This window comes from Falco peregrinus, chromosome 2 (genome assembly GCF_023634155.1).
Source record: "Falco peregrinus isolate bFalPer1 chromosome 2, bFalPer1.pri, whole genome shotgun sequence".
NCBI classification, from domain to species: Eukaryota; Metazoa; Chordata; class Aves; order Falconiformes; family Falconidae; genus Falco; species Falco peregrinus.
Window position 1 is genome coordinate 52332052 of NC_073722.1, and position 19757 is coordinate 52351808.

At 37.5% G+C, this 19757-nt stretch overlaps 1 protein-coding gene across 2 annotated transcripts; it reads right to left on the reverse strand.

The window, feature by feature from the left end:
• Window positions 1-373: 373 nt before the first annotated feature.
• Window positions 374-19747, reverse strand: ZBTB49 (zinc finger and BTB domain containing 49). 2 transcript variants are annotated; one of them, XM_055796455.1, is made up of 8 exons: window positions 19619-19747; window positions 17957-18130; window positions 14768-15873; window positions 8706-8752; window positions 4784-4857; window positions 3955-4037; window positions 3703-3864; window positions 374-1725 (listed from the first exon to the last, which is right to left on the reverse strand). In XM_055796455.1, the coding sequence occupies exons 2-8, from the start codon at window positions 18106-18108 to the stop codon at window positions 1052-1054; spliced, it is 2298 nt and encodes a 765-aa protein (XP_055652430.1). In that variant the 5' UTR covers window positions 18109-18130; window positions 19619-19747; the 3' UTR covers window positions 374-1051. The 2 variants fall into 2 exon arrangements, with proteins under 2 accessions (XP_055652430.1, XP_055652431.1); XM_055796456.1 differs by lacking the exon at window positions 19619-19747 and adding an exon at window positions 18480-19159.
• Between the last annotated feature and the right edge of the window lie 10 nt (window positions 19748-19757).

The window sequence follows — 19757 nt, forward strand, 5'->3', positions numbered from 1 at the left end:
GGCTTGACAGTACTGATAAAACATTTTGATGTACTGGAAAGAGGCAGTAAAACTCACATGACTCTAGCAGGCAGTTTGAAATGCAGCAACAGATCTATACTGAAAATGCATGCAGCCACTCAAAGCACCAAAGCTGAAAAAGGCCTCTAAGCAAAGTTTCTATCTGTAACGGTCTATCCATTCCATTAATTAGCCAATGTTTTACACTAATTCACTCAAATGCAAGACAATATACTGCTGTATTGATTGCACTTATTTATAGTGCAGCTTTTCTTGCAGTGGTATCCCTATTAGCATTAGTAAAGATACCTGGAATAGATGGAATTGTGTTACTGAAAATCATAAAAACATGAAACACATTGAGCAATTAAGATACAATGTAAAACAACTTCCCTTTATTCGCATTTCCTGATCTTGGTCTTCCTTGTACAAACAATCTGCTGTGCAAAATAGTTTATAAAATACTAAAAAAAGCCTTTATTGTAAAAAAATAAAGTTTCTAGATATACAGTTACTTTGCACTATCACAAATATTGTCCAGTATTTAACATTTACATTTAATATCACAATACTCAAGTCATGTAAACCAATGATCCTACTGGTAAGAAAGCCACTACTGAAACTCAGATTCACTAAAGGATTTGTTAAGTATTTTCCTCCTTTCCTATCTACACCCTTATACAACTCCAATGACCCACAATTGGAATTGTACACTTCTAGTGAAATTAGGCTTTGGGCCATCTTCTCCTCCATTATCAGGCAAAAAATACCAAGTTAAATGACAAGTTTAGTAAATGGAAAATTTTAGTAAATTATGGCAACACATGAGCTACACAGTGCAGTCACAGAACAAAGGTCCCCGAAACTAGATCTGAACTTTGCTGAGTGGTGTAAAGGCAGCCTACACTGGGTTCTGGGCATGCATATCAATTTCTACCAGTATCCAAGCTAGTTGGCTTAAAAACTAGCTCTGATCTCTATGCTGCAGTGCAATCACAATCACTTCAGCATGAAATGCCTCTAAGAAGTTTTGATACAGTCCCCTGAGCCCTCATTGTTCCAATTCACTTTCATTCTGCAAGGTCTTCATAGCTAAACCCCAGAGGGTCATGCTGGAGAAGAACGGTCCTTCATTATTCTTGTATGCAGCAGATGATGTTCGACTGCCTAGTGGATCATTACAATGACTGTCCAAGCTAACCCCAGAGGAACGAATCATGGGAATATTATCAGACTGTAAGGGTTCTTCTGCAGAAGACACATCTACATCTGCATAAGCATATGGTGGTGGTGGCGGAGTCTGCTGTGTCTGAGCTTTTGGGATTTTGGCAGAATCCACATTCAGTTTCTGTTGGTTTGCCGAGTCATGGTGTTGAATCATTGATCGCAATTTACAGTAAGAATCCGCAGAACTATCAAATTCCGTTGAATTTGCAGTTGGACGAATGGGAAACTTAACAGACACTGGTAACAATGTAACAGACATTTCTTGGCCAAAAGAGTCAGAACTCTGAGACTTGTCAAGGTCAGATGTTTCAATCCCTTGAGTAAATTCATCTAGTGTGTTTGGACCTTCATCAGGGGCTTTACAATGCATCTTCTTGTGGCGCCGTAGAACAGCAGAGCGAGTGAAGCATTTGTTACAAGTTTCACAGGTATAGGGTTTTTCTCCTGTGTGAGTCCTCACATGCCTACGCAGGTCACCAGAGCCTGCAAAACACTTCCCTACAAGACAGAAGTGATAGATTAAGATTTTGTTCTTAACACAAGTGCATAAACATGTTTCAATTAGAGAACATATGAAGTGATAAGGTACGATACGTCCCAATCATGGTACTTTATCTAGAACAGGTTCAAACAAGTTTCATCTACTTTTACAATTCAGTGACTTATTTCTTATTCTTAATCTGATTTTCGAACTTGTGTCTCCCAGTGCTTTAGTTTTTGTCTCTGGAGATGGGAACATCCATTAGTATTTGAAAGCTGTAAGTGCTCTCAGTTTGTATCAATCTTCTGGAGGAAAAAAAATAAATTAAATAATCAGTTTAATTAATCTGTCTAGAAAAACACTATGCTGATAAGCTTCTAAATATATTCTTCCAGTGAGAACTGCATCACAGAAAGTAACGGTTTGTTCATTACCAAGGAACTATTCTTGTAGCGCTAAAAAAGTTAGCTTTTTTGTTAACTTTGAGCTAACATCATGCAGCAGTCCACTTTTCATATTCTATCCAGAGAATGCGTCAAAACCATAATTTTTTCCTGCTGTAAATATTAGAATACAGTAAAATATTCAACTGTTTGCCTGTCTTCAGAACCACAGGTTCAAATAAGCTCCATTACCATACTGCAAAGAAAAAAAGTGTTTGAGGCTGAACCCCAGCAAAGTGTAGAAGAACAAGCAGAACAAGAAAGCATTGATTTCCAGAACTGTGACATTGATTCAGACACCTCACATTCTTTAGGACAGTAGAAGCAAGCTGGTCCCTATTTGTGATTTTGGACAGACACCAACTAAACCAAACTATTATCTGAAAGCCCAGTAGGACTGCAGTCTCAATTTCAGCGTCATGCTTTTTATTCTACTGCCCGTATATCTCTTCAGAAAAGCCACTGAACAGTAATAGTAAGATTACAAATTACTGGAATAATACATGTGGATTTTTTGCATAATGTGAATGATTTTTTAACACTTGATCAGATCTTTGCGCAGTTTTTGCCTTCTCAGTACAAGATGAGCTGGCTAAAATGAAAAATAATCAAAAGACCACTGCAAGACAAGATGAAAATAAGCCTATTTTAATGACAGCAACACAACTGTTTGTTTATACTTTTCAGATCCTGCATGTCTGTATCTTCTCCTCCTGATCTAAGACCCCCTGATAATACTACCTTTTCTTACGCCTCAATACATTACAAATAAAACATACTGCAGTTGGACTTGATCATATGGAGCTACTCTCCTTCAAAGCCGACTCCTCAGAACATGAATTAAATTATAGCAAAATAGCACTTAAGGGCAGAAAAGTAAGTATGCTAAGTAATGTATGAGATAAGGATAGATAATGCAGTTTCTGAGAACTATGTTATACAATGATGACTCACTGATCAAAGAGCCATTTCCAGACCACCTGGAAGTATGACCTATCTAGCAGATTGAAAATGGGTGTTCTCTGGCATGAAGCACTGATCAAGTTTTGATTTTATTCCAGAGGTTGAACCAAAGTAGCAAAAGGTTTTTACTCTCAAACTGTGGTTGAATGCAGTTAAATCCAAACAGTATTCAATTGGGCACGGGGGTGGGGGAGACAAAAACCAGAAAAAAGACTCAATTGATAGCTAAGTGATGCCAAACCTAGCTTTCCATCAGGAAGGACTATACTGAAAATAAATCAATTTTTGAAGCAGCTAGTATCAGTACTTCTATGAAGACATGTACACATACAATGTTGATTCCTCTTATTTCCTTTCTCTATTCTTCAACCGAAATCCACTTTTGAGCTTATTTGCAACAGCTAAAGGAGTTTAATACACCAAATGAAAGACTATTAAGTATGCAAGACAACATTTTGTGAAAGACTTTCACAACATCATATTTAAATTGAAAATAATTTTGCTTAATTGTTTTTCTGCTGACGTAGGAACTTTTACTTACAATTTAAAAAGCAAAGATACAAGCAAGCTATGCACAGTAAATCTTACCACATGCTGAACAGCTGTATGGTCTCTCTCCAGTATGCCTAATTCTGTGCTTTACTAATTTTCGCTGCATGTTGAATGACTTCCCACATTCATCACAGGTGAATACTTTATCTGCTGTATGGGTCTTTTTATGCTCCTTTAAATTACTGAAGTTACTGAATCCTACAAAAATAAGACAGACACTGAGATTAAAATGATTCCTCCCATTTCAATCAAAAAGCCTCAGAGGCAGAAACTTTGGTACTTACATACCTCTGCCACAGATATCACACAGATGAGGCTTTTCTCCAGAATGAATAATAATATGACGCTGAACATCACCAGAAGCAGCAAATCTGTAATAGAATACAGAAATCCAACTGTTGTCTTTTATAAGACCGTTATTCTCCTAAACCAAGTATCATGTGGAAATCAACTGCAACGAATGGCTGATGTTCTGAACAAAGATTAAGATTTAAACCAAGATAAATAGATGCATTTAAGAAAAACATTTTGAATCTGGCAATGTCCAACTGAATTAATGCTAGGAAAAAAACCCCAAAACAAAAAACACTTTTTCACTGTTAATGTTACTAATTTATTCTGCATTTAAAGATACTCCTGTATTAGTATATTTTCTGTCACATGCCTGCAGAAGGCAAAAATATTTAATGCTTTGCTTAAATTCATCGTTACCTGTACTTCACAATTTCCATAAAATATAACAAAAATTGTATGACCAAATAATGAAAAAAAACGTTAGGGAAATGTATAAAACCACATAATTTATTGTAACTCACACTGTTGAAAATACACACAACAGTACATCCTTAACTAAAGACACCAATATAGAAAAGATTAAGTAAGACCACATACTATATATGTGATGACATGTTTATCTTCTTATTGAGACTTGCAACAAGACACTTGCAGACCTTTATATATTTTAATCCCATCAGTACACATTTAAACCCAATATCTTCCAACCAAAACTGAGCAGGACACTGCCTTAACTCTTGGCCCGATCATGAAGATTAAAAAAAAAAAAAACATGGACAAGTTTTAGCATGTTAAGTTTACTAAGATGAACAATTCTACTCACCTTTTCCCACAGATCTCACAAATGTATGGCTTTTCACCAGAATGTCGACGCAAATGTGTCTGGAGATTACCTGCCTGAAGGGACAGTAATTTAAACAATTAAATCCAACTAGTCTGTTGTACACAAATAAAAAGACAATAATGGGAACTATAAGACTGGCTTTTTATTCCTAATTCTAAGGCAGTGAAGACGACAAAGCATGTAAGAACTCGAGCATTCTTATCTAGTAAAGACAGTCTACCATGTACTTCAAGATCAAATTGCTTATGTATACAATTATACGTTGACAATAACAGAAAAAAATAATATAAGAGAAGCCTGGAATCAAATGCTAAGGAAAAAGACAGACCTATAGTTGAAAACTGATCCAATTATAAATGAAAATTACACTATCTAGATTGCAGTGAAGAAGAAAATTTACTAGTAATATGGTTCATGTTAGTCTTATTTTCCCTGTCCTACAAATAAAATAGTTACATCAGGAGGTCTGAATTCACCTACCAGGAGGTTAAAAAGAAAATAATAGGATAAACATTTTTCAATCCATAAAACACTCAGAGGCAAGTGCTCCATGCCTATAAATCTTTACTCACGTCAAAAGAAAACAGAACAAGAAGCACAGAAAGGAACAAAAGGGATTACTGGTAATTAGGTTTTATTACATGTCTTTCCTCTCCTAATCCTGTAAAAATCATGCTAGTCTAGCAGGCAAACCAGATGATGACTAGAAAAAACCATCTCACTCATTCCAACTTGGTTTTCTTTTTAAATGTTTTTAAAGCCACCACTGCTTCTGAATAGATAATCCACTGGGAGTCCAGTTCTCAAGGCACAAGATAGAGCTAGTTTGGATAGAAGAGCTGCAGATGTTCCATAAACTGTGCATACTTCCACAGTCAGTTTTTAACCATTCCATTTTCTTTTATGGATAACTGCCTGTTTTTATCTAAGTACAGTAAAGGAACATTAAGTCCTTTCAATCAGGCAAGAAAATTAGGGATGCAAAGATTATCAAGTCCTCCTAAGTCACAGTAAGACAACAAAGACCCATCAGTAATTTCTTCCGACTCCTTTAGACTTAATTACCTGTGATGATGAATCACTGTAATCAGAACTTATAATATACCAGAACTAAAGTATTGCAGACACAAAAAGAGAGGACAATATTAAACGGATCACCATTTGAAACCAGAGAGAGCTTTCTTTAACCCCTGTAAAGTTTTTGAGACAACAGTATGACTGAACCACTGTTCACTCAGGCCAAACTTCATAATACTGAAACCCATGCAGAGAGAGGCATTAGGCACTTATTTCTGAGGAAGACGACGACTAAACTGACTTCTCCATGGAACAATTTGTGCTCTGCAAAGACAAGGGATTTTGTGCAGAGGTGCACTGGAGAGAAACACAAAAAAGACAGAACCTTTACCTCTATCCACATCACAAAACAAACCATACCATAAGCATTTGAAAGCTATTCTGCTTAAAGACAGAGGGTGAATTTGAAGTGCAACAATTATTCTGAAATAGTTCCCATACAGGCATTTTTAGCCAGTTAGAAACACTTTACAGACAGTAGCAAGTAGATCCATTTATTTATTACAAGCCTGTGTCAACTTCCTCCTAGTAAGACCTTATTAACTGTGTTGAGACAAAAAAAAAGGTAGAAACATCAGTAACTTGTATTCTTCCTAAGCTTTTAAGGTGGTACACAACCATGCTTAAGGCATAATATTCTATCCCAATGAAAAAGCGTAAGGGGACTTTTGCTAACATTTCAATGAACGAAAAAAAATGCTCAGAAGCAGCCTCTTACAGATACTGGTTGCATACCACTCCTCCCAAATTCAGAGACCAGAGAGACATGCTAGACTTAGTCCACTTGTAACTGGCATGCTTTTAAAGTGAAGGAACTAATGCATACGGTCCCCAAAAACAAGCTCTTCAGGAGGTAGTCAGGAGGTAAAATTGATATCCTGAATCACCAACCAGAGAAGGACCACATCGCAGCAGGCTGTGTACTAGTAGTAAGGGAAAACACAGGCTTGGAAGTAGAAAAAAGAACACTTTTCTCCAAAAGCCAAAGATATTTATGGTTACTTGTTCCAGACTATGAGTTCCTATGTCAATTTTCCCTACTCTTAATTTTCTGTTTCACATTCCAACACACAGAACATCAGTTACATTCAGCAAGAGCAGACACACTACCAGGCATAACTGCACTGTCTCAAAAGGACAGAACATGGAGGCTTAAGTAAGCAAAATGTTGTGATTTCGGTGGCTGCAGACTGAGAAGATCAAGAACAAGATCAGAAATGGTCTTCTAAGAAAAAAGTAGAGAGTAATTATCCTTGCATCTTACTTGCTGGGAGGTGAAATCTTACTTATCTGCACGATTCCAAAGGAAGTACCTCAAAAGTACACAAGTTCCCTTTCATGACCAGAGAAAGAACTGCAGCACACAAGCTGAATGCTATATTCTGGATGGGTAGGCACTGTCCATCAGTATGCACCTACCTATACCTTCAGGCAAGTGAGGGAATGGGGAAGGAAGGGGAGGAAAGCTGTTTAAGAGTGTTTAATTAAAAGACAGAAATTTCCAGTTTCGTTGGGGTTTTTGTTTGTTTGTTTTTAATTAAGGAGGAGCAATGCATGTTGCATGAGGAGTCTGTCACGCCTGTCATACACTCAGAGTGTGTGAAGCTTTTTTTATTCTCTCTTCCCCCACCGTAATGGTAGACAATATCAGTCCATTTGCCAAAAGTACTTTTAATGGAATTTGGAAATATCCACTTTTTTTTTTAAAGTAACTAGAAGTTCAGACATCAAAATGAATGAAAATGCACTTTCTTTCCCTAATAAGCAGACTCAGCTTTGCTTAAAATGGCTTGATAAGCATCATGAAACAGTATTGTTCACTGGATGCACTGTTATATTAATATTTAGTAACAGAGTGGGGGATATTCATCCATCAAAAAAGTCCAGCTGGTGGGCTACAAAACTGGAGCAAGAGAAGCAGAAGCACTGGTGGGCGGGTAGACAAAGACAACATAACTCTAATCCTTAAACCAGGATCCATAAGAAAGACCAAAGTTATTCAACAATAATGATTATTTAATCTTAATGTAAAAATATGCACCTGTCTACTGTCTTCCTGCACTGAGGTGCACACATTGCAACAAAGAAAACAGAAAAGAAATAGGTGTTTTGCAAATATGAAACAACTAGGCACCAAATTTGTACAAATATGAATTAATTGTTGTACCTAGAACAGGAAACAAGCATTGAATGACAAACTAAGAAGCTAAAGATTAGGCCCTGTAAGTAGGGAATTTCACAAGATTATTTTTTTAAAAAAAGTCATAGTTGAGTTTTGATACTTCAGACTAACTCTGCTGCTCTTCGCAGAAGGAAACTGAGCCCAATTATATCCATATAAATTTTTTTCTCTGATTCATAAAAAATCTGCTTAATAATTTATGCCATTTAGGAAGATTAAATTGTATTGTGAATACAACGTTATATAAAATTCTAACGTGTATTTTCTCCAGACACTGTAAAAAGGCTATTCACAACGTATCCCTAAGCATAAAGCAAAAGAACACATCGAGAATGAATGTTCTCTGTATTTCAAATATAATTGTGGCTCTGTATAGTTAAACATTCATTTGAAGGTAAAACACATAACATCTCTTGAGAGTAGACTGAATCAAAGGTACAAAATGTATTAAAGAAATCTAAAACATTTAACATGCTATTTTCAAATAAGCCATTATAATACTTTATCCCTAAAGTCAACTCTGTCTTTGAACAAAACACATCTAATCTACAGACTTAAACCCTTTTAAACCCTTTTTTTAGAACTGACACAAAGATGCATTTCATTTTTAAGTGTAAGTACCATAACATAAAATATTCCCACCTGTGAGAAGTGTTTCCCACAAATGTTACATTCAAAAGGTTTCTCACCTAAAATGAGAAGAAACAGAACACAGAACTTCTAATAGTTGCAACAGAATACAAACGCTTTAAATTGTTACACTTCCTTTTAAAACATGTAAGATAAGAGTAAAAACATCCCCAAAAGAACACTTACCCATATATTTAAGGGGAAATCAAGAGGGAAGTACAGCATTTACTATTAAGCATGTAAGGCAGACTCGCTCAGAAACAGAATTTATCTTTCAAAAAAAATAGGTAAAAAAGTTTCAATATGCAGTGTTTTGTGATTTATTTTTTTTTTTAACACTGTTCTTTTCCAAATGCAAGGGGTCTCGTACCTCCAGGAAGAAGAGAATAGATGACAAGGTCCTACAACAGCAGCAGCTATGGGAAGTGCACCAGTTTTTCCACTTATACACACAAAAGCCCACTCTTAAAAAGAATAAGGAATGCAGAGAAGATAATTTGGAAGGAATCCCTTTTCTGTGTTCAGTATGTACCATACATCTCTGATCAGCATGTAGCCATTCACCTCCAGCAAATATTTATTTGCCTTCAAATTCTCATCCTATATAGCTCATAATTAACCCAAGTATTTTGCTTCAAAATTCTGAATTTGATCATATAGAACCGGGAGTTTTGAATTGCCAAAAACATGAGCAGCTTCAGTAAAAAAAATAGCGCAGCCCACTTCAGCTTTTCAAAATAACTTGACTCTCAATCTAGAATGTGACTGCACAATACTTCAATTCTCTAGCTGTCAAACTGAGATTAATACATTTTTCTAATCACTTTTTCTCCTCTATAGCATTTCATAAAGGCTATTTTTTCCCCTCTCTGGATTAATTCTTGGTTTCCTAGTTTTTACACTTTTGATAAAAATCTCTATGCATCTTCTAGAATTTACGCTAATAATGCTCAAAATACCACTGAATTCAGTGACAGACTTCTAATTATATTTTCATTAGTCTAACTGTATGTTAATAGGACATATATAATCTGGCCCACAGGTAATTAGTGTAAATCCTTGTGATTTTGTATGCAGATATTTCCAAAAGGAAAGAGATCTTACACTGTGTTTCATCTTGATGCTGATTCAAAAACTGTCTGAAGATTTTTATTTACATTTTTACATTTTTCCTGATTTTACAGAATACCTCTTGGCTATTTGTAGCGTTCTCTTCCAGCAAGTATTCTCTACATCAGAATACCTCCTCCACCCTTGAAGTGTTATGAGCAACATCTACAATATCCAGGTGTTGAGGTTCCATTTTCCTTCCCTGCTGCCAAATGCAGGTGATGTTCTTTCAACATATTTCAGGATAAAGGATTAAATGCAATTCTCATAGATTTTGAAGTACAGAGTAAACATACACAGTTATGTGGCTTCACAAGTAGCAATCTTGCAGTTAGCCTGACAGCTTGAGGCTGTATTTATTGTTTCTACTTAATGAAGAATGGAAATCTTACAGCAGTTTCAAGAAAGCTTTTATTCAATTAAAGATAAAAATTAAGAAACCAATAACTCAACTATGAAGAGCACTGAGGCTTGGTTTCATTATGGCTCTAAATTTGCAAAACACTAAAAGTTCTGGTACTGACAACAGAAATATAAATGAAACGAACAGGGAGCCAGATCTGTGACAACTGGGAAGGCTTCCGACAACCATAAAAGCATTCAGGTAATTTGAAATGGAGGATAAAAAACACCAGTAGCAATTTCTGCAGAAATTACCTACACAAAGGAAAAAGTTACTGTTGACACAAAGACTATTATCTGAACAGAAATCTACTCTGAAATAACTAGAGGGGGAGGGCGGGAACTGGAGGCTCAAATTTCTCAAAACTATTGTTGCAGGTTGCATGCAGCCTCATTATAACTGTACTTTTGTACAAAGAGTTGGAAGTTTTTTCCCTGTGATAAAGAGAAAACAAAAAAGTTTTGTTTGAAAGGAAACTGTGAAGTTGGTTTTTGGAGAACAATTCTGTACCTGCTTAAAACTCCAAACCACCAAGTATATCAAGTAGCATACTTTCAAGAATGAATTCTAGCAGAAATACTAAATTACTCAGTGTTGTAGCATCCCTCAGATAAAGTGAGGCTAACTGCTTCCTAGGGTGTATTAGCAAGACTGCAGCTAATAAGCTGAAGATTATTCTTCTCTACCTATTGGCGAGACCACATCTGGAGCTTTAAGAAGAGAAGGCAAACAGGAAATCTTACTGCTGTCTACATGCAATGGGAAGACAGATACAACTGGGTTGTTCTTGAAGATACACAGTCACGGGACAAGAGGCAACAGACATACGTTAGAACATGAGAAATTCTGATTAGGTATAGGAGAATAATCTTTTGCCCCATGAGGGTGGTCAAACACTGGAACTGGTTGCTGGGAAAGGCTGTGGAATCTCTGTCCTTGACCCAAAATTTGACTAGACAAGATCATGAGAAAAACGATCCAATCTAATTTGACCTGCCACCTCCAGAGGTCCATTCTAATCTAAATTATTCTATGATTCTATGACTGTCATTAAACTTCAAACCAAAAACCTTATCTGAGAACACTAATCTTCTCAAAGACCATGGCTGGATCAACAGCAACGGAGAAGACTGTGGGAAAATTAGTAATTGAACTACAATTAAGACAATGCTTAAACAAACATCCAGGAGACTTTACTTTCAAACCCCTGGACTGCCTCGTGTTTTCTATCTTCTGTTGCATCCTTCTTATTCCACACTCTGCAAGAAGAAATAAACATAATGTACACAGTAGTGGGATCAAAGCAGTGGTGTGTCAGCTCCACTGGAAAAAGGCATGAAGGCAGAGGGAGTGTTTCTAAAGAGATCACAAAGGCGAGGAGCAGGACCCGCTAAGGCATGGAATGCTGGCAACTTGCTCAAGGCAAAGCTCAGAATGAAAAGGCTGAGGATCAACAGTGTATTACATGACAGTGTAACTCTGCTCCTGTTGAATTCTATCCTGCCAAGAGTGTTCTGTGGAAAGGCTGGGTTTTGGGTGGGGTTTTTTTTGTGTTATATGCCTCCTGAAAATATTTTTTAAGATTTTTTTTTTAAACCCAAAACACTGCACGTTCTTGGACAGGTAAGGACTTTGTAAGAGAGATATACTTGCTTCCTTTTTTTCAGACAGGTCAAGCTAATAAAAAACAAATAACATTCAGTTAAGTTAAAATCAGTCTTAGAAGTCAATGCAATAGGCTCTGTTTAGAGATTCCTTTAAACATTCCCTAGCAATACAATTAAAACTAGACAACCCAATACAAGGACTTGTGTTGAAACACAGTATGCCTGTCCTTCACACAGAAAACTCATCAATGCAAACATGTTAATCTGTAATTTTTTTAGTAGTTCCTGGTGTTCAGGGACAGAGGATTTCACATGTGCTTCTTTTTGACAACTAGGCCATTACAGTACTTGTTAGAAGAGTTGTCATTTGTGGGTTAAAAACTGGCTTGCCAGTGTGAAAGCTCCATTTTAATAACTTGCTTCCTTCATCTCTTCAACAAAGCCAGATCTGGAGGACTTTCAGTAAGCACTCTAATACTTAAATGCTTGCTAACCCTTTTGTTTAGCTCTAGAAAATGAATGTTTTTAAATAAAATTAATTAGCTAGCAATTTGCTATGCTTTCTGAAGTGGCAGATGAATGGAAATGGCTTTTAGCATCACTTACATCACTTAACTACCAGTATACCTAATATTAATGATACAGATGTGCCCTTCAGCTACAGATCCTTCATATATTAACTATCCAATGCAATTTCCCAAATACTCTTCTTGCACTGGCTGGATATTTAAAAACAAATTAACACGACCCAAAAATTACAAGCAAGCGAACAGGTCTATCTAGTCATATTCTTGTCTCAGTTTTTCCATCCTTCTTTGTGCTTATTATTTGTTAAACTCACACGCTTAAACTTTGTCGGTGTAGCACATCTATAGAAGAGCATTAATGACACGTTAAGTAGCATTCAAATCTGGATTTTTTTTTAAAACTATTGGAAGAACATAGTGTTATGAGAAGCAGCATGGAATTCCTGAATTCAATATATACTCAGACTAGCAGAGAAGGACAGCAACAACAACAAAACCAAGTCTAGGATCACTTTTCTTACACAACTTATAAAGCTAGTTAATATCAAGCAGTGTGGTGAATGTAAAACAGTATCTACCAGAGCTTAAGGGGAGTGGAAGCATGTGTAAATACACAGACCTCAAATAAAAACAAAGAAATGAATTGCAATATGCATAAATAAGCTTGCAAAGCTACTGCAACCCTTTTCCTATTTTTCCATTTCCTAGACTTGTAAGCATTTGCTGTCCACGCTACATTAAAAAAAAAAAAAAAGAATTTGTAGAACTCTTGTATCAGGGCTATAGTCACTTTCTTCTACAAAGCTTAGTACCCAGTCCACTCCCCTAACCTTGAAGTTACAATACATTTGAAGAGGTGAACTAAACTTTGAACTTCATGTTTTAAATGGTTTAGCAGACTCTGAAACATACAATAATGAAATTTATCATTCAGACAACACACTCTTAACAGAACTAGTTTAATGGGTACCAGAACTCACAGAATCCAGATTTCTTCCAATGATTGAGATGTCTAAGGAAGGGCAAATTCTAACAGGTTTCTCATAGTTGGGGGTCCCTCTTTCGCATAGATGCTCTAACACAAACTCACATGTTACTGACTTCAGAATCTCTCCCTCAGCTGGGTCTTCTCTAGACACTAAAGCCTCTATCTGATTACCTATTTTGCTGAAATTTCTAAAATATTAAAATATACCTGATTGTATCAGCTCAAATCAGATAATAGGTTCAAAAAAATCCAAGGCAAATAGAGGATCTAGGTAAGAGACATACGCAACTTTCACAGAAGACCAAATGAAAAAAAAATATATTATTAGTAAGGTGAACATATAGAAGTAGTGAAAAATACTAAGTGAAAACTACAGGAAGCTAATGAAAAACGTTCTTATTTTCCGGTTCTGGAAAGATTGTTCTACCAATAATATGGAAATACAAATTCTCAATACCAAGGCTCAATTCACAAAAGCAGTTAATGTCTGCTAAGAGGGATTCCTATTTACTGTCACAGTACCAATACATGTATGCTCATTTGCAAAATGATGTTTATTTGACAAGACCAAGGGAGATGCACTTGCGTATTTAATACAGGGAAAAAGAAAGGCAAAAAATATCCAACAGCTTAATCAGGAATGCCATCTCAAGGACTTGGAATCAATGGTGTTACTTGACTAGCTAAGGTAATTCTTGGAAATCCTTTTAAAAAAACGTAACTAGAGTTGTAGAAATATAATAGAACATGCTGGTTAAATTGAACAAATTAGTTAAATCAAAGTTAGACTAGGTCTTGTTTTTCACTAGAATAAAAAGATGCATAGAAATAAATCTATGCTAAGTTTAAAAATAATATTACCTGTGAGTTTTTAAAACAAAGTAAATTAATTCAAAATTCCCATTCACTCTGCAGCCTACTTGTCAGCAAGAGCATTATTACCTAGATAAATGCAACAAAAGTTGCATAACAAAGGAAAAAGGTATAAACTAACTATAGAGCATCTTTCTACAGGTTAAAAGGAAATGACTACCAAGCCCTCATCACTTGGATCTTGCAATGAATATACGATCAGAGAGAACTGAGGTCATCTAGAACACCTGTAGTATCATTTCCTATCCATTTACACTTTTCATTGTTATCTGACTCAGACTTCCAGGCCATCTGACAAACTGACTTCAAATGCCCCTTCTAAATGCAAGACAAAAGTAAAATGTTCATTGAAGTATCAACAAAACATTCTTTGAAAAAGAACCCTAGAAAAACAAGTACGAAGGAGAAATCTTTACTACAACTCTCAGCTAAGCTCAGTCTTAAGTGTCTTTATTCCTGTAGGATTATTCATTTTTAAAACCAAAACCACAACCTTTTGAAAACAGACCCTTAAACAGCTTCTCTGAAACAGGAGAAGCTGCAAACTAAGTTATTGATAACTGTACCTGTATGGGACCTTTTATGGAGCTCCAAATTGCTTGGATGTTTAAAAGCCTTCCCACATAATTCACAAGTATATTGCCTCTGTGACTGAAGAGTCTGTGATTGCCCTTCTTGTTCCAAAGGACCTTGAGACCTTTCAATTTCAACAGTTTGTTCAAAATTCTCAGAATTCACTAGATCGTCAGCTCCTTTTTCATCAGTAACTCTAACATTTATCATGTCCATGGTACTTTCATTTACAGATTCAATTACTCTTGTTATTGTACTGTCATCTCTTTTAGGCTCAGGTGGCTGTTCTGCAGATTTCTGAGATCTTAGAAAATTTAACTTTTTGAGGTGTACTGCCTTTTTCAGCCGCATCTGTTTGGTGGGCTGCATAAGTGTGCTTTCTGCATCTTGGTCTGAAGCAGCTTCATTCACGGACTGAACCAGAAAGTTTGATGGTAAATGATCAGAGGTTTCCAGAATACACTCAGAGTGATTGACAGTACAAGAATTACTCTCTACTGTGTTTATTTCTGTAGATGTGTTGTAAGAAAAAGATTGTTCTGCTCCTCTCTCATGATTAGAGCACGCATTTTGCTTATAGAACTGTTTACTGTAAAAGTTGCGTAGTTTATAATAGTAATTTGGTTGTTTAAAAGGAAGCTCTGTGCAGTTGCCATCTAAGGAGTCTTGTGGTTGTTTCTGTACATCACTTGAGGGTGTGTGAAGATTAACAGACTGCGATGTGTGAGAATGGTGGTCAGCCAAGGCTTTATTAGCTTGTGTGTCAGACGAGCATTCATGCAATAGGTTTGTTCCATAACTGTCATTGGCACAGCTTGTATCTGCAGTCAAAGTATGCTGCAGCGAAAATACGCTATTACAAGGCATGCTGGCTGTTTGCTCTACAGCTGCAGAAGACTTTAAAAAGGTGTGGCAAATGTTGAGCACATTTTGCACTTGGAGACACTGTGCAATATCCAACATAGCTTGTACATTGTCCTGGCTAAGATCCAAGTGAGAGGTGTACATGAAGTCCAAGATCTGGCCTATGCCACCTACATTTTTAATGTCCAAGTGAAAGACATCATTCTTCTGGCCTGAAGAATTCTGGAAAAGGGTCCTGATAAAATAAGGCAAATAGTCAGACACAAACACATATAATTCACAAACACTTCTATGAAAAAAATACCACCTCAAACAGACTGCCTGGTATGAAACAACAATTGACGCTATACGGTCCTTTTTTTACACTATTTTACACTCCATTACTTGCCTTATGTATTATTCCTACACTAGTGGTACACAAAGTATGTATAAAATAAAACGATCCTTTATATAAATTTTATTTTCTGTTTTTTAATTTTTGGAATCACACGCAATACTTGTGGTTTCCTATCCAACATTCTTAACTTATTAGGTGCTCTGCTGTATTTACGGACTATTTGAAAAAGTTGGTTGATGCACAATGGTGTTTCTCCTTCCATTATGGCAAATAAAACAGGTCACGATAAATTTTCTAGTGAAAAGGAGAAGACTGACCTCAAAGTCAGCTAAATTACCCTCTTCTGACAACTGAGTCTGTCCATCAAACTTTATCAGTAAACCTTACTGAAGTTCGTATCATTGATTCTTTCTCCACAAGCAGATAAGAGGATGGTGATAGTACACAAGAGAACGGCATTACCTTCAATCTATTCCCTCATATAAAAAAAAAAGGTACTTTTGTACTGGTGCTGGGTGAGAACCAAGTAAAAGAATAATGAAGAGTACAGGTAAATAAGCCTAAACAGTCCAACCAATACCCACTGAATTGTCACTGAATCCTTGAAGTGTATGAATTCATAAGACTTCTTACTATTTGATATAGAATACTCTTACCATCAGAGCTGTAGTTCTTCACGTGCATAACCAGTCCTAGATTAAGTGGGTTCGTACTCTGCCTCAGTCAGGAACTTCACACCCTTCCATTAAAACCCCCAGTCTCAAATCTGATACTCTAACAGTAAACGACGATACATAAATGGGGTCAGGTCACTCCTATGTAGCTATTTTCCTACACTAGGAAATTCCCTGAACTTCATGATTTCTCTCTGTGGGTTGACTCTCCAATTAGGTTTTGTTTAAAGGTGGTCACAAAACCCATGAGCTCTGAATCGTAAGTAAATAACAGTCTAGGCTTAAACTTTAGAAATGCAGAGGCTACCCTGAAGGCAGTGCCCATATCCAAATTCTTTCATAAATCCAGCCCATACTATCTACATTAAAACCAGAACTATAGTGAGTAGATCTGGTTTGAGAGTCTAAATAAATTAGTCATTAATATCCTACTGAATTTTAATAAAAGCTGAGCGTTTAGTTCTTTTTTACTACTTGAAAAATCCAGTCTTTGAGCATAATTTCACTTCATCACCAGGATTTCAACACTAGAAGATAAAAAAGGAAAACCAACCTCTCATCTTTTTTTCCCCCGAACATAAAAATAATTTTCTTACATAACAATTAGTAATCAAGCTTTAGAGATGTTTCAAGAAACAATACCTAAAAACTGCCAGATCTAACAGCTTGCTCATAACTAATGTAAAACACTAAGCTGAGAGATCCTGCACCCCCTAAAATCTAGAGAATCAGTGAGGGCTATACAGAGAGGAAAGAAACCAATGATGTGGCTTCATGGGCCACCTGTATACATTAAAACACAGATCTCGTCTCTGAGACTGTTCTAAACAGAGATTCATAATAACCTACATAATCAAATTTTATTTTGAATACACAGTTGATGAAACAATTCACATTATCCGGAAATGGGTAATGTGAATTGTTTCATCAATTATATCCATCATCTGGCTCTGTTCATGTACTCTACTAAGCTTCTTGTAAACTGTTACCTTCTCAAAATGAAATACTGAATGCAAGTCTATGCCAGAATCCATTATATGAGGCACCGTAAGCAAGCAAGGATCAAGAAAATGCCCAACTCAAACAGTGCTGTAGTTAGCTATGTATATCTAGAAAATAAATTATAACAGACACAGTTTTTAATTAGATTAAATATTTGGTACAGATTTATCTCTGGACAGTTTTTTCCCCTTACACTAAACAGTTATGTAGTCTGCAACTACCAGAAAAAACTTCCCTTCTCAGAGAAAACATCAACCAAGGGCATTTAGTTCATTTTTTAGAAATAAGAATATACTATTACATACCTGAAATATTGGCTGAAAGCAGCTAATACATTTTTGTGTGCTTTGAAGCAGACACCTTTTACCACCAGCATGCAGTCACAGAGAAGACCCTGGATGCGCTGTTCATGTAGCTGCTGGAGAAGATGACAACTATGGCTAGCAACAGTGTCCATGCTAGAATATCATTTAAATTACCTACAATGAAATAGAATGCTAAGATGAATTTTAAATATTAAATTGTAAAATTAATTTAGAATAGAAAGAACAATTTTACAATTTGTTTTAGCTCCCAAAGCAAACAGACTTCAGTTTACACCTGCAATGTGAGCTCTAATGATGTTTTTCTGATCTGTCGCAGTATTGCTCATCAGTAGATATACAGCAACATACACAGAAAACACAGATTTTAATTGTTTTGCTTACAACTAAAAGCTTCCACAAAAATGTGCTAACAGCGCTGCCTCTCAACTCCATAACCACAAAAAAAAACTAATTTAGCCAACTTCAACAAGAATCAGATTCTAAGGCAAAAAACATATCATACCTACAAAATCAACAGCATTTCTAGAGGAAAACCACAGCTTCTTCACCCTCTACACCGAAAAGGGAGAACACTGTAGCAGCACTATTTATACCGTATTTGTTGCTGTTGTAGCTAAGCATATTTCCCACATGGATCTGATTCATTAGACAAGTCAGCATAGCAAATTTTTATTTATTTAATACAATGCAAAGTCTCTTTTAAAAATCACTTATTTGAACAGGTTGAAGGGAAGACAAGTAATATTCCCAGACAACACATTTACATACAATCCTGTATTTGCTTTTTTCTTAATTGAAGAAAGATAAAATTCCTCCCCCGCGCACTTGTAGATACAAAAGGAAAATTCCAACTATTAGGACAGTTAGAACTTCTAGTCTTCCACGTAATGAATGAAGCAGAAAAACCACCTTGAGTTAGATGTGACAAGAAAGCCAGCTGCCCCTTCTCAATTCTGATGAGCACTAAAGGCTCCACATTCTAATTTATTGTTACTCTGCGACTCGCTGCCTCCTGTTGCATTGAGGTGGGCTACTATATTGTACTATTTTTGGTTTTATTCTTATCGCGCCTTTTACCAGGCTTTAAAATAAAGCACCCACATCTGCCCACCAGACAACTGCTTTGTGTACGCCTCCCCCCACAGCACCTCGCAAGCCCTGAACAACCTGTGCCACCAGGGGCCCAACCTGTGCCACCAGGGGCCCGCCCGCAAGAGGAGCCCCCGAAGCAGCCGCACAAATATGCTCAAACTGCCATTTCGGGTTCCGCTCGGCCTCGCCCCGCCGAAGCTCGGGCCGGGGGGGTCTGCGGGGAGAAGGGGGCAGGGGAAGGGCCGCCCTCACGACACAATACCGGGCGCCGGAGGGGGGGGGAGGCGGGCTCTGCCCCGGAACCAGGCGGGCGGGCGGCGGCGCGGGAAGGCGCGGAGCCGCCGCAGCCGGGCGAGGGACCGGTAGCAGGTGGAAGCAGCCGCTGCCGCAGGGCGACAGAGCTGCGGGCGGGCCGAGCGCCAGTCGCCGCGGCGGGACGACGCGGCCGCCACACAGCCCTCAGCGGGCGGGGGTACCGCGGCGCGGCCTGGCAGAGGCGGGGAGGGCAGCCGAGAGGAAGGAGCCGGCACTGCTCAGCCCAGCGCTTACCGGCTCCGGCCACCTCCCAGCTCCATCCCCACGCGGCCGCCCGGCGGCAGCCCCAGCCCCACCATCGGCGGCGGCCCCAGCCCGCCGCTTCCTTCCGCTGCCGCCTCTTCCGCTTCCGCTGCGGGGCGGGGGGCGCGGG